The 15,671-nt window shown below is 36.3% G+C and overlaps 1 protein-coding gene across 1 annotated transcript in view; it reads left to right on the plus strand.

Moving 5' to 3' along the window:
• XKR9 (XK related 9) overlaps window positions 1–11,206 on the plus strand; it is a 36,722-nt gene extending 25,516 nt beyond the window's left edge. The window contains 3 exon segments of the mRNA XM_063080054.1: window positions 4,722–4,905; window positions 5,098–5,412; window positions 11,077–11,206. Of these exon segments, the coding sequence (XP_062936124.1) occupies window positions 4,722–4,905; window positions 5,098–5,412; window positions 11,077–11,206 (629 nt within the window).
• Window positions 11,207–15,671: the final 4,465 nt, after the last annotated feature.

The raw sequence follows: 15,671 nt of genomic DNA on the forward strand, positions 1-15,671 counted from the left end.
TGGGGGGTGGGTGGCTGGGGATCCAAACCTGTTCTTTTATGTTTAAAGAAGTAAATGATGAACTTGAAAATATGGAATAGGAAGCTGTTAAAAATGAGTTTATATTTGAAAAAGAAGAAAAACTTATGGGAATTAAAAAATTCAAGAATTGAAATTAAAAACTCAGTATATTAAACACAACTGAGTAGACTAGGTAAGTAGTTCAGATTGTAGCTTAGAGAGACAAAGAGGTGGAAGATATGAAAGAGATATTAAGAGACATGAAGGATAGGATGAGAAGGTCTAATATATATCTGAGCAGAGTCCCCAAAGGAGAAAAGAGAAAGAATGAAGCAGAGGCAATATTTGAAAAGATAATGGCTGAAAAAATTTTAGAACTGATGAGAGACACCTACCCAGAGAGTCAAGAAGCCCATCATCTCACAAGCATACTAAGTATAAAGAAATCCATACAACAGCATGTCACCATTAAAGGAAATTCCAAAGAATGTACTTTAGTCAGAACACTTCTGTTCTGAGGTGCAAGAAGGAATAAAGAGCAAAGAAAGTAGTAAATATACGGATAAATCTAAGTGAACATTGACTATATAAAACAAAAATAATACTATTGTGTTAAGAAAAAGACAGAATGAAAATACAGGACAACAATAACATGTAAGTCAGGTGGAGGATACGTGGACTCAGTCTTTTAAATTCCTTGTATAGTCCAGGAGAAAGTTAAAGCAAAGGTGGATCTGGGTTTTTTGCGATGTAAAACAAAAACATTTAGAGAGACTTTATTTAAGAAAAAGAATATAATATTAGGGAATTGTGTTAGTCAGCTTGGGTTGCCATAACAGAATAACACAGACTTGGTGGCTTAAAAAAGTAGAAATTTATTTTCTCACAATTCTGGAAACTGGAAGTTCAGTATCAAAGTGCCAGCAGGGTTGGTTTCTGGTGAGGCCTCTCTCCTTGGATTGTAAACATCTGCTTTCTCCCTTCATCCTCACATGACCTTTCCTCTGTGTACACACAATGAGAGAGAGAGAGAGAGAGAGAGAGAGAGAGAGGGAGGGAGGGAGGGAGGGAGGGAGAGAAAATGACTCTCTAGTGTCTCTTCCTCTTCTCCAAATACAGTCACATTGGGGGATTGGGGGTTAGGGCTTCAATGTATAAGTTTTGGAGACACATAATTCAGTTCATAAAAGATATGAAAGTAAATATTTATTTAAAATAAGAAAATACAGCAAATTACAGATATGTGAAAGTTGACACCACAAATTTTACAAAAGGAAGAAAAATATATTTTTACTTTTTTAATACGCTTTTCTCTAGATTTTTTTGCGTCATACTCTTTGATTGGCTTTTGATTTGATAGCAATTTTATAGTATAATTTCCATAGAGAAAATAGAAATTAATTAATACTTTCTCTAGCATAATTATTGAAATTTGTTTTTTATTACTTTTAATTTAGAAAAGTTTTTTTCAACTTCATAATTGATTGGTAATATGTATATTTTTTGGAATGCTGTCAAATTTTGGAAAACCTCTACCAATTTCTTTAATAATGTGCTATAGGATTTCAGGATATTTCAAGATTTTGTTTTTAGATGAAGTGACTAATTTTAAATACTGTTTGAATTGACATCACTAATTTATTGTCAATATCTTATTTAGTGAATAGTGGGAATTTTATATTTTCTTCAATGGTGTCAGTATTTAGTGTCAAATCAGAAAGAAATTAATGAGTCTGTATCATGTGACTGGCAGGGTCATTTCAGACCAAGGAAAATGTATAACTAAAGGAATGGTTTGGTGAAGATAAAGAATTCAGTTTGGATAGAGTGTAATGTATAGGTTAAGGCAGCAATACGATCTGAAAAAAACATATTAGAAGCAGGTAGTAAGTGGGAAATGGGCAGCAATGTCAAACTAATAGTGTCAATAGGATGAGGATAGACATCATGCCCTAACATTACGAATCAAAGGCCTGTTGATGGCATAATCATATGAAAGGCTCTCCCACTTACTAATATTAATTATCCAAGCAAGCCTTGTAAACGTCTCTACACCTAAACTAAATGTATTCTCAACTTAATTTCTCTTAGCCGATCCCCACAATGGCCACGGCCACTTTAATGCTGAGGAGAAATGTGAGAGAGGAAAGTAGGAGTAGAAAGAGATGGGGAATTTAATCATCTGAAATCAAAAGTGTCTTATTTTTGCAAAGTTTATAAAAACATATGACAAGGTGAGCACATTGCCGGGGGTTTTTGCCAGCCTCAGAAGGAGTGAGAGTCCTTGAAATTTAAGCTTCACGGGCCGGCCTGTGGCTCACTCGGGAGAGTGCGGTGCTGATAACACCAAGGCCACGGGTTCGGATCCCATATAGGGATGGCCGGTTAGCTCACTGGGTGAGCATGGTGCTGACAACACCAAGTCAAGGGTTAAGATCCCCTTACCGGTCGTCTTTTTAAAAAAAAAAAAAAAAAAAAGAAATTTAAGCTTCACTATCTTCATGATCAATCTGCCTCCAAGGGAACCATATTTATTTGCTTTAAACTTTCATGTCAATTCATAGGGAACTCACCAAAGAATAAAAACAAGGCATATTACAGAAGGATGTGGGTCATTAAATTGAAAAGGTGAATAAAAATGCTTTTTTAAAAATAAAAAAGCACAGCATTATATCATTTCAGAAAAGCAAAGACAAAGATAAGATTCTAGAAGATTTGAAGAAAAAAGACCATTTACTAAAGACAGAGAAACTGAATGGTATTAAAGTTCTTAACTGAAACAGTTGAAATTAGAACATAATAGAGCAATGATTTTAAAGTTTTAATGGACAACGTTTTTAAATTTTGAATTTTTTTTTAGCAAAATTGTCAAGTATGAGGGTAGAATAAAGATATTTTGAGACATAAATGGTCTCAAAAAATTTGGCTTCTGTACAACTTTTCTCAGGAAGGCCTGGAAAATGCTTAATGAAAACATAAGAGAGAATAAAGCAAGAAAGAAGATTCGTGAGAACCAGGAAACAGAAAAGTCAACATAGAAGAGAGGTGAAGGGAAGTTCTGGGAAGAAGAGAAGCAAGACTTGAGAGCAACCAGCTTAGAGCAGGAGGATGGTATTCTAAAAAAAGAGAAAAGATAAAAAAGAACTAATAGATGTATATAGAGGAGTTTTATTAATTAATTTGAAGAATTTGCTAAGAAATAGTGATAGAGCCATGAAAAACTAAGCTAGTAACAAGAAAATTGTTAACTCTAGGAAAAGTGAAAAGTTTAAAAAGAAAGGATAAGTAATCAGAGTGGCTGAGTGGTGGGAAAAAAAAGCTTTTGTTATGTAGTTATAATAAATACCAAATATTGATTTTACCAAAAATTGCGATGTTACTTTTTTGGGTGGAGAGAGGGAAAGGAAAATGGAAGGAGGATGTGTATATATATGTGTGTATGTAGTAAAATTTTCTCTTTCCAAATAAGAAATCAATAAACAGTATCTAAAAGAGATAAGTTAAGCAGAATGTGTGTTTTATTTAGAAATATGGCAATAAGTGTCAGAACAAAAGCTAGAGGAGTGGATAATGATTTTTTCTGGGGGTTGCTGCTGAGGGATGAGGAGGGGTAGAGCGAAGTACTGCTGGTTTTTTCTTATAAGCTTTGTAGAACTTTTTAGCTTTTTAAAACTATGTATATGTGTTAATTTGGTAGAAATTAAAACCAATTATAAGAAAGAAACCACAGGGCAATTTGGAGAAAGTGATGTTTTAATTCAAATATTTTTGAGTTAAGAAAAGAAAATAAGTTCAACTGGTGAGGTCCAAGGTGGTATGTGCTAAATCCAAGAGTGCACAAAGGCCCAAGGTCCTGTCCTCATTACCCTCATCAGTAGATAAATGATAAGTCTGCCTTTCTATCATATTAAATAGACCTCCAATGAGGCTTAATGGAAATGACTAGCACTCTGTATTCTGCTTTAAAATATTTCTTTTTAATTCTCTAAAATCTTTGCTTTCACTTTTGTAAAAATCCCCAGCTTTGCCAGTGGGGCTAATAATGACTTGCCTTCCCAAAGTAGTAATGAACTTACTATTCTGTTACTGCAGGAAAAATGGAGTAAAGATGTCATACCTATGGAAATTTGTAAGTTTTAGAACATATTTGTTCATTTGATTCATTATCTTCACGAGGTGAGAAATTGAGCTTTTTAATACCTCATATTGTGTTATAATTTCTTCTAACTTTTCTCTCTCCTATGAAGCTGTATCTTAGTGAATTAGGTATGTATATGCCAAAGGTCAAAGCCAAAAAGTCTAGAAAACCTAGGATTATAACCATAGTCTCTTAACTCCTAGAGTATGCAGTTTCCAGTATGCCAGTTTCTCGATAAAAGTTGTCCAGTGAATTTATTCAAAATCATTATAAAGCACTCTAATGTAGTACATACGTACACCAACTTTGGAATCAGGCAGATTTAGGTTCAAATCTTAGTTCTGCAACTTGCTAGCTATGTGACTTGAGACAAGTAATACATCTCTCCAAGCCTCAGTTCCCTTACATATAATATGGGAATATTAATATCTACCTTGAAGGATTAGGTGAGATGAGTATGTAAAGTGCTGGAATGGGTTTGTGGTTGTGTGTGTACAGATAAAGTATGTATGGCATCTAATAACTTAGTATTGCTAATATTATTCCTGTAAAAATATATCTTTTTTTATTTTTTGTTTTTTAGATGCTGCCATCACGGTCTCTTGCTGTGCTATTTCTTGGTCAACTGTTGGTTATCAAATAGCTTAAAGAAAATCCTTGCCTGATAAAAATCTCCTTAATGGACTCTGTCCAAAAGTCACATATCTCTTTTACAAGTTATTTACCTTATTATCTTGGATGCTGAGTGTTGTACTTCTGCTATTCTTTAATGTTATGATTGCTTTTTTTTTTTTTTTTTTTTTTTAAAGATGACCGGTAAGGGGATCTTAACCCTTGACTTGGTGTTGTCAGCACCACGCTCAGCCAGTGAGCAAACCGGCCATCCGTATATGGGATCCGAACCCGGGGCCCTGGTGTTATCAGCACCGCACTCTCCCGAGTGAGCCACGGGCCGGCCCGAATGTTATGATTGCTTTAATTCTGCTGTTATTTCTTTGGTTTTTAGGTATAATATGGGCATTTAAAAAGCAAACTCAGTTTTGTACTTCTATTAGTATATAATTCTTATACAGAATTGTTGTTGGATTCATTCTTATCTTTACATATTTTAATATTAAGAGACAGAATACCAAATGTCCAATGTCTTGTTATTATATTGTAAGGGTACTGGCCACAGTGGGCATGTTGATTGTGTTCTGGGTTTTCCCACTGTCTATTTTTAATTCAGACTATTTTATAGGTATCAGTATCACTGTAGTTTCTACTCTTCTCCTTGGAATTATTTAACTTTTAAAAATTTTTTATTTTATTTTATTTTTATCGTTAAATTGAAGTATATATTTACATCTTATTTATTTATTTATTTTTAAAATTTATTTTATTTTGTCAATAACAATGTGGTTGATTATTGTGGCCAATCACTGAAACCTCCCTCCCTCCTCCCTCTCCCCCCTCCCTCCCAACAATGTCCTTTCTGTTCTCTTGTCGTATCAACTTCAAGGAATTATAATTGTTATATCTTCTTCCCCCACCCCCAGTTGTTTGTGTATTTATTTATTTATTTTTAGCTCACAGAAATAAGCGAGAATGTGATATTTCTATTTCTGTGCCTGACTTGTTTCACTTAATATAATTCTCCCTAGGTCCATCCATGTTGTTGCAAATGGCAGTATTTCATTCTTTTTTATAGCAGAATAGTACTCCATTGTGTAGATATACCACATTTTCTGTATCCACCCATCTGATGATGGACATTCGGGCTGGTTCTAACTCTTAGCTATTGTAAAGAGTGCTGCAATGAACAGGGGAACAGGTATACCTTCTACTTGATGATTTCCATTCCTTTGGGTATATTCCTAGCAGTGGGATAGCTGGGTCATATGATAGATCTATCTGCAATTGTTTGAGGAACCTCCATACCATTTTCCATAGAGGCTGCACCATTTTGCAGTCCCACAAACTGTGTATGAGAGTGCCTTTTCCTCTGCAACCTTGCCAGCATTTATCATTCACGGTCTTTTGGATGTTAGCCATCCTAACTGGGGTTAGATGGTATCTCAGTGTGGTTTTGACTTGCATTTCCGGAATGCTGAGTGATGCTGAGTATTTTTTCATGTGTCTGTTGGCCATTCATATATCTTCCTTTGAGAAAGGCCCATTTAGCTCTTTTGCCCATTTTTTAATTGGGTTATTTGTTTTTTTGTTGTAAAGTTGTTTGACTTCCTTGTATATTCTGGATATTAATCCTTTGTCAGATGTATATTTTACAGATATTTTCTCCCACTCTGTTGGTTGTCTTTTAACTCTGTTAATTGTTTCTTTTGATGTGCAGAAGATTTTTAGTTTGATATAATCCCATTTGTTTATTTTTTCTTTGGTTGCCTATGCTTTTGGGATTGTAATCATGAAGTCTGTGTCCAGTCCTACTTCCTGAAGTGTTTCTCCTATGTTTTCTTTAAGAAGTTTTATTGTTTCAGGATGTATATTTAATTCTTTAATCCATTTTGAGTTGATTTTAGTATATGGTGAGAGGTATGGGTCTAATTTCATTCTCCTGCATATTGATATCCAGTTATCACAGCACCATGTGCTGAAGAAGTAGTCTTTTCCCCAGTGCATAGGCTTGGTGCCTTTGTCAAAGATCAGATGGCTGTAGGTGTATGGGTTGATTTCTGGATTCTCTATGCTATTCCATTGGCCAGTGTGTCTGTTTTTATGCCAGTACCATGCTGTTTTGGTTATTATAGCTTTGTAGTATAGTTTAAAGTCAGGTAGTGTTATGCCTCCAGCTTTATTTTTTTTGCTCAGCATTGCTTTGGCTATGCATAGTCTTTTGTTATTCCATATAAATGTCTGGATAGTTTTTTCCATTTCTGAGAAAAATGTCTTTGGAATTTTGATGGGGATTGCATTGAATTTGTCTATCACTTTGGGTAGTATGGACATTTTCACAATGTTGATTCTTCCAATCCAAGAGCTTGGGATCTCTTTCCATCTTCTGGTATCCTCTCTAATTTCTCTCAGCAGTGGTTTGTAGTTCTCATTATAGAGATTTTTCACCTCCTTGGTTAACTCAATTCCTAAGTATTTTATTTTTTTGGTGGCTATTGTAAATGGGCAGGCTTTCTTGATTTCTCTTTCTGCATGTTCACTATTAGAGAATAGAAATGCTACTGATCTTTGTGTGTTGATTTTGTATCCTGCTACTTGCGGAAATCGTTTATCAACTCCATGAGTTTTTTTGTAGAGGCTTTTAGGCTGTTTGATATATAGGATCACATCATCAGCAAAGAGGGACAGTTTGACTTCATCTTTTCCAATCTAGATGCCCTTTATTTACTTCTCTTCTCTGATTGCTTTGGCTAGTACTTCCAACACTATGTTGAATAGGAGTGGTGAGAGTGGGCATCCTTGTCTAATTCCTGTTCTTAATGGAAAAGCTTTCAGCTTTTCCCCATTCAAGATGATATTGGCAGTGGGTTTATCATATATGGCTTTAATTATGTTGAGATACTTTCCATCTATACCTAACTTATAGAGGGTCTTTGTCATGAATGAGTGTTGAATTTTATCAAATGCTTTTTCAGCATCTATAGAGATGATCATATTGTCCTTGTGTTTGATTTTATTGATATGGTGTATCACATTTATTGATTTGTGTATGTCGAATCAACCTTGCATCCTTGGGATGAATCCCACTTGATCGTGGTGAGTAATTTTATGTATGTGTTGCTGTATTCTGTTAGCTAGTATTTTATTGAGGATTTTTCATCTATATTCATCAAGGATATTGGCTTGTAGTGTTCTCTTTTAGTTGTATCTTTACCTGGTTTTGGTATCAGGGTGATGTTTGATTCATAGAATGAGTTTGGGAGAATTGCCTCTATTTCAATCTTTTGAAATAGTTTATAGAGAATTGGTGTCAATTCCTCTTTGAATGTTTGGTAAAAATCTGCTGTGAATCCACCTGGTCCTGGGCTTTTCTTTGTTGGGAGCCTTCTGATAACAGCTTCAGTCTCCTTCATTGTTATTAGTCTGTTCAGATTTTCTACATCTTCTTGGCTCAGTTTTGGTAGCTTGTGTGTGTCCAGAAATTTATCCATTTTCTTCAGATTTTCTAATTTGTTGGCATATAGTTGTTTATAGTAGTCTTGAATCATTCCTTGTATTTCAGATGTATCAGTTGTAATATCACGTTTTTCATTTCTAATTTTTGTTATTTGGGTGTTCTCTCTTCTTATTCTAGTTAGCCATGCTCATGGTTTGTCAATTTTGTTTATCTTCCCAAGAAACCTACTTTTTGATTCATTGATCTTTTGTATTGTTTTTTGGGCTTCAATTTCATTAAGTTCTGCTCTGATCTTAATGATTTCTTTCCATCTGCTGACTTTGGGTTTGGATTGTTCTTATTTTTCTAGTTCTTTAAGTTGAATTATTAGGTTGTTCACTTGCCATCTTTCCATTCTTCTGAAGTAAGCATTTAATGTGATAAATTTCCCCCTTAGTACTGCTTTTGCAGTATGCCACAGGTTTTGGTATGATGTATCATTATTTTTATTAGTTTCAATAATTTTTTTTATTTCCTGCTTGATTTCTTCTTGGACCCATATGTCATTAAGTAGTATGCTGTTTAATTTCCATGTGTTTGTTTATTTTCCAGAATTTTGTTTGTTATTGATTTCTAATTTCAGTCCATTGTGGTCTGAAAAAATACATGGGATAATTGCAAATTTTTTGAATTTGTCGAGACTTGATTTGTGACCTAACATGTGATCTATACTGGAGAATGATCCTCGTGCTGATGAGAAGAATGAATATTCCGAGGTTGTTGGATGGAATGTTCTGTGGATATCTGCCAAGTCCAATTGGTCTAGAGTGTTGTTTAGATATTGTGTTTCTCTGCTGGTTCTTTGCCTAGATGATCTGTCCAATATTGACAGTGGGGTGTTCAGGTCCCCTGCTATTATGGTATTAGTGTCTATTTCCTTCTTTAGGTCTAGTAGAGTTTGCTTTATAAATCTGGCTGCTCCAACATTGGGTGCGTACATATTTATGATTGTTATGTCTTCTTGACAGATCAATCCTTTTATCATTATGTAGTGGCCCTCATTATCTCTTTTTATGGTTTTTAGTTTAAAGTCTATTTTGTCAAATATAAGAATAGCTACTCCAGCTCATTTTTCATTTCTGTTTGCATGATAAATCTTTTTCCATCCTTTCACTCTTAGTCTATGTGAGTCTTTAATAGGTGAGGTGGGTCTCTTGAAGGCAGCATATAGTTAGGTCCTCCTTTTTAATCCAGTCAGCCAGTCTGTGTCCTTTGATTGGGGGATTTAATCCTTTTACATTAAGAGTTGTTATTGAGAAGTGTTGATTTTCTCCTAGCATTTTATTGATTTTTGTTTGAATGTCTTAAGTGTCTTTTGTTTCTTTCTTTCTGATTTACTGTTTGTTTTCTGTATTTGTTGGTTCCTTGCGTTGTGGATAAACTTTTTTTATTTTCTCTTCATTGTTGCCATTTTTATTTTACTAGTGGGTTTTGATTTTTCTTGATTTTTTATGACAGTGGTAGTTATTTTTCAGGTACCACACCCAGTACTCCCTTGAGAATTTCTTGTAAGGGTGGTCATGTGGTAGTGAACTCCTAAAGTTTTTGTTTGTCTGAGAAATGTATGATTTGCCCTTCATTTCAGAAGGATAGTCTCGCGGGGTTGAGTATTCTTGACTGGCAATCTCTGTCTTGTAGTATTTTGAATGTATCATCCCATTCCTTTCTGGCTTTTAGTGTTTGTGATGTAAAGTCTGATGTTAGTCTGATTGGGGCCCCCTTATAGGTGATTTTACGCTTCTCTCTTGCAGCTTTTAAGATTCTCTCTTTGTCTTTGAGTTTTGCCAATTTGACTATAACATGTCTTGGAGAAGACCTTTTTGGGTTGAATACGTTTGGAGATCTTTGAGCTTCTTGAATCTGAAGATCTGTGTCTTTTCCTATACCTGGGAAGCTTTCTGCCACTATTTTGTTCAATATGTTTTCAGTGCAATGTCCTTTTTCCTTCCCTTCTGGAATACCCATGACTTGGATATTTGAGTGCTTAAGGTTGTCTGATATCTCTCTTAGATTTTCTTCAATGTTTTTAATTCTTTTTTTTTTTTGTCTGCCTGTGTTATTTTAAGCAGCCCATATTCAAGGTCAGAAGTTCTCTCTTCTGCTTCTGCAAGCATGCTGGTTAAACTCTCTGCTGTGCTTTTTATTTCATTGAATGAATTCTTCATCTTGGCCAGCTCTGCTACATTCTTTTTCAGGGCATTGATTTCCTTGTGCATTTCTTCTTTCAGGTCCTGTATACTTTTCCTTGTTTCATCATGTTGTCCAGCTGAGTTTTCTTGTATCTCACTTAGTTTTCTTAGAATTATCACTGGAAATTCTTTGTCAGACATTTCAAGGGCTTCTTGTTCTATAGGATCTAGAGCTTGAGAGTTATTACCCTTTGGTGGTGTACTTTCTTGATTTTTCATATTTCTGGTATCTTTCCTTTGATGTTTAGTCATTGTGGCAGGGGATTTCATGGTCCACTGGTTTGACACTATTGTCTGGCTAGGATGTTGCTGGGGCTGCCAATTTGGTATGGCTGCCTCAGTGTCTGCTTGGTTGCCCACTAGTGCCTTGGGTGCATGGTCGCCTTGGGTCTTGGGCCTCTCCAGGGAGGCGCCTCTCTGGTCAGCATGCACTGGGCTGGGCTGGGGATGGAGTTGGGCAACAGCAGTGAGGCCTACTTGCTGGGTAGCACACTGGCATTGCAGGGCGTGTGGTCTCTACGTATCTTCTGCTTCTCTGGTTGGGCGCCTCTCTGATTGGTGCACAATCAGCCAGGCTGGTGATGGAGTAGGGTGGCGGTGGCGAGGCCTACCTGCTGGGTTACATGCTGGCACCACAGGGCCGGAATTATTTTTCTTATTGTTTATTATGGGACTTTTCACCCAAACAGAAGTGAAGCAAGAAGATGTGATGAAATTGATAGAAAATCAGTTCAAAGAGATTGTAGAATGAGGTATTTCTTACTGGAATAAGCTTTTCATTTATGACTTCTGTTTTTTTTTTATTTTTGTTTTATTGGTTAGTAAAGAAAATGTATGTTGTGTGTGCATGTAGTCTTTTATTTTTGATACCTTTAATTTGGGATCAGTTCTGGTACATTAATTGTGAATATGAGAGTGTATAATAATATTTTGTTATTTAAATTAATTTTTCATTTGGTTTTGAAGATCTCTGGTACTCAGATATTTGTCGCTGTCATGTAGAGCTGCCATCTTGACCCTGAAGTGGAAGACATGGTCTGGATCCAATAATTAAAAGGCTGGAGTTGAGCTTCCCCCTCACTTTTCTCTCACTGTTTCTGAACTACAACTGCTATACCTGTTGTAAAGAACTGCAAAGGGAAGAGAAGAGCAGAATAACTCATTCTTTCCTTTACTGTCTTCATTCAGTGCATATATTTTGAGTTAGGGGCAGTTTGAGTAGAGAAAAAGAGAAAGGAAGGAAAGAAGAAGAAAAAATTCTTAGTAAGCTCCTACTATGCTCATTTTATGAACTGCCAAATTTAGTAAGTAGAAGAGAATTGGTATGCATTTGAGAAGACTGAAACTTTTATTTACTTATTTTCTAGCTTTTCTGAATTAATGCATTCTTGACATATAATTTATATTAAATATATTTGTGCTAAAAATTGTAACCAAATCATATTTTATTATTTTTATTTTTTTACATTGTAAAAAACACATAACAAAACTTACCATTGTGCTCATTTTTTAAGCTTACAGTTCAGCAGTATTAACTATATTCACCCTGTTTGTGCCACAGATCTCTAGAACTTCTTCATCTTGGAAAGCTGAGATTCTATATCCATTAAACAACTCTCTATTTTCCCCTCCCCCAAGCCCCTAGAAAGCACAACTCTACTTTCTGTTTCTATGAGTTTGACTACTTAAGATACCTTATATAAGTGGAATCATACAGTATTTGTATTTTTTCACTTAGCATAATATTCTTGCTAAGTATTTGACTTATTTAGCTTAGCATAATGTTCTCAGTGTTCATCCATGTTGTAGGATGTGACAGGGTTTTCTTCTTTTTTAAGGTTGAATAATATTCCATTGTATGTATATGCCACATTTTCTCTATCCGTGCATCCACTGATGGACATTTGGGTTGCTTCCACCTCTTGGCTGTTATGAATGATGCTACAGTGGACATGGGTTTGCACATATTTCTTTGAGATCTTGCTTTCAATTCTTTTGCATATATACCTAGAAGTGAGATTCCCAGATCATATGGTAATTCTATTTTTAATCTTTTGAGGAAACTTCATGCTACTTTCTATGATGTCTAAACTATTTTACAATGCTACCAAGAGTGCACAAACATTCCAATTTCTGTACATCCCCACCAACACTTGTTATCTTTTAATTTTTTTTTATCATGGCCACCCTAATGGGTGTGAGGTGATATGTCTTTGCAGTTTTGATTTGCATTTTCCTGATTTGTGACACTGAGCATCTTTTCATGTGCTTACTGGCCATTTGTGTATCTTCTTTGGAGAAATGTCTATATTTGATAGGGGTTTAATATTCAGAATATATAAAGAACTTCTACAACTCAACGTCACCACCAAATAACCCAATTAAAAATGGCAAAGGACTTGAAGTAACCAAATTATATATATATTAGTAGTTTCGAGCATAATTCCTTCTAGTAAGAAGTAAATTTTGGTCCTAGGAGTACTATAGATGCCAGTTGGATTAGGCTGAAGTCCTGAAAATAAACTTTTCCCATCAAACCACCTTTTCTTTTTCAGTTCTTCATCTTTTCTTCTCCTTGGGGTCACCTCTTAATGAATGAGTACCCAAATGATAGCCTTCTCTATTACCAATAGAAAAAGAGTTGACAGTTACACATTTAGTCTTACAACTTAATATGAAACTGTAGTGGGGAACCCTGAACATTTTCTGATTGTTAAACCTGTCCCCTTCCACTGGAGAAACTGTTTTAGAAATTTTATGCTTAGCTGTCTTAATTGTGAACTTTAGCTTTTGTAACCTAGCTTGCTTCCTGCACCCATGCAAATTAGGTTCCAGAACTGACCAATGAGCTATGTCTCATAGCCAACCAGTCCAGACTAACAGACTTTCACCCCTCATTTGCATAAGATGACCTAAATGAGAACTTGAGTGGGAAGTTTTTGGCTGTGTAAGGTGGGCCTTTTCCTTCATTTGGGGAGACATGAGCCTAATGCTCATGCTCTCTTTGCTTGCAAGCAATGAAGCGCAGCAACATCATAAAGAGTTATAACACCAAAAAGAGCTGTCAACTATTAAAAGAGCTATAAAACCAATGTTGGTCTTGGATTCCTCTGTGCGAGTGCCTGACAACAAAACTGCTATATAGCTCTTGGGAAGAAGGGTGATCTTATAGGATACAGCACATTTCGACTATTTGAAAACAATAAATAGATGTTAAGCTCTAACGCTCTGTCCCAGCACTTTGCAAGTACTGTTGTGGTTACAAAACAGGTGCAGAATTGAATTCTGTTGCTTGAAATGTTACATACTGAAGCATTTACAGATATTGATAAGCTATGGTTCAGAATGTTTACTATAATGTTTGTAGTTTTCATTTTGTAAATGAAACAAATACTGAATAACAGAAGTGGTTACATTTCTATATTACATAGAGTTTATAAAGACTCAAGATGTTTCCTGTGCTACTCTTTGAGAAAGCTAGACAGTATGGAAAAACCATTTACTCTAGCGGGAGCTAGGGAATTGCTATGGATTGATGTCTCCCCTACCCCCCACCTCTCTAAACCTGGTCCCTACTGTGACAATGTAAAGAGGGTGGGAAATCCTATTATGGTGATTGAAATATAGGGCCTTGAATAGGTGATTGGGCTGTAGGACCATGTTGTAGTAAATGGATTAATAATGGTGGTCAGGGATATGGTTCTGAAGGTTTTAAAAGGAGAGGGCATAAGGAACTCTCTTTCTCTCTGCTCCACCATTTTCTGCCGTGTGAGAACCCAGGATTGCTGTAAAGCCACCCCCAAAGAAGACCCTCACCAGATGTGTTCCCTGGACTTCCTAGCCTCTGAAACTATAAGCAATAAGTTTTGTTTTCTTGAAAATTATCCAGTTCCAGATATTTTGTTATAAGCAACAGAAATAGACTAATACAAGAATCTATGGTTTACCTTGGGCATGTGATCCTTACATATGTGAACCTCACTTATTGCATATCTCACTGTCCCTGCATATTTGGTGTACATACGTATATGTTTGAGGGAGTGAATGGGAAAAGAAGTTAGCCATGCTTGGCAGCATCTGAGTCAGAATCTTTGAGTCATAAAGGACCAAGAGACTTTGAGTCATAAAGTGAGAGTGCTCTTCATTCATTACTGAAGATTTAAGTGTCCTTGTGTTACCATTTCCTTTCAGCCTAGAGAATTTCTCATAGCATGTTTTTATAGTTTTATAGGTCTATTGGTGATGAATTCTTTTTCTTTCTTCATTTGAACTGTCTTTATTTGTCTTTTATTCTTGTAGGATATTTTTGCTGGATATAGAGTTCAGGATTGACAGTTTTTCCCCCCTTAAGTGCTTTAAAGATGTTATTCCACTGTGTTCTGGCCTCCTTTGTTTTTAATTTAGTGATCATTCCTATTATGATTCTCCTGTACGTAATTTGTCATTTTTCTCTGGCTGTTTTGAGATTTGTACCTTTAGTGTTTTGGTTTGCAGTAGTTTGACTATTGTCTTCTTGGGTATAGTTTTTTCTTTGTTTATGAGGATTACTTCAAAAAGCTCATGGAAAGATTCATATTTTTTTTCTTTTTAAGTTTATTTATTAATATATATTTTTACATTCTAAGGTGTTGTGGAGCAGTTGGGGGGAGGCGGAGAGAGAAAGGGGAAAGGAAATATGGTGGGAGGAGGAGGAAGAAGAAGGAGGGGCATGGTTGAGGCCTGTGGCACCCCCCTCATTCCTGCAGGGGAGACTAGGGGGCTTCCAGAGGTGGCTTGGTCATTGCTGGGCTGGGTGCAGATGTCAGTGGGGTTTGGCTGAAGCCCTCAGATCCCCACAGCCCCCCCTTGGGAGACCAGGGAGCTTCCAGTGGTAGTTCGATGGTCGTTGCTGGGCTAGTTGTGGGTGTCAAGGTTGTGTGGCTGAGGCCCTCAGCCCCCCACAGCCCCAGCTTGGGAGCTTGGGGCACTTCCTGTGGCAGCTAAGTGGTTATCGCTGGGCCAGTTGTAGGTGTAGGGGGGCATGGCTGAGGCCCTCTATCCTCCACTGCCCTGGGTCAGGAACCCAGGGTGCTTCCTGCAGTGGCTCGGTGGCTGTTGCTGGGCTGGTTGTGGGTGTCAGCTGAGGATCCTGTCCCTCCTCCCGCCCAGTCCTTCTAGATTTTATAAGTGTTCTTTGGTGATGTGAGATCTTTACTAGTTAATATCAAATTTTGTCTCTAGTCTGTGGGTGTTTTGT

The sequence above is a fragment of the Cynocephalus volans genome, chromosome 15, assembly GCF_027409185.1.
Source record: "Cynocephalus volans isolate mCynVol1 chromosome 15, mCynVol1.pri, whole genome shotgun sequence".
Lineage (NCBI taxonomy): Eukaryota > Metazoa > Chordata > Mammalia > Dermoptera > Cynocephalidae > Cynocephalus > Cynocephalus volans.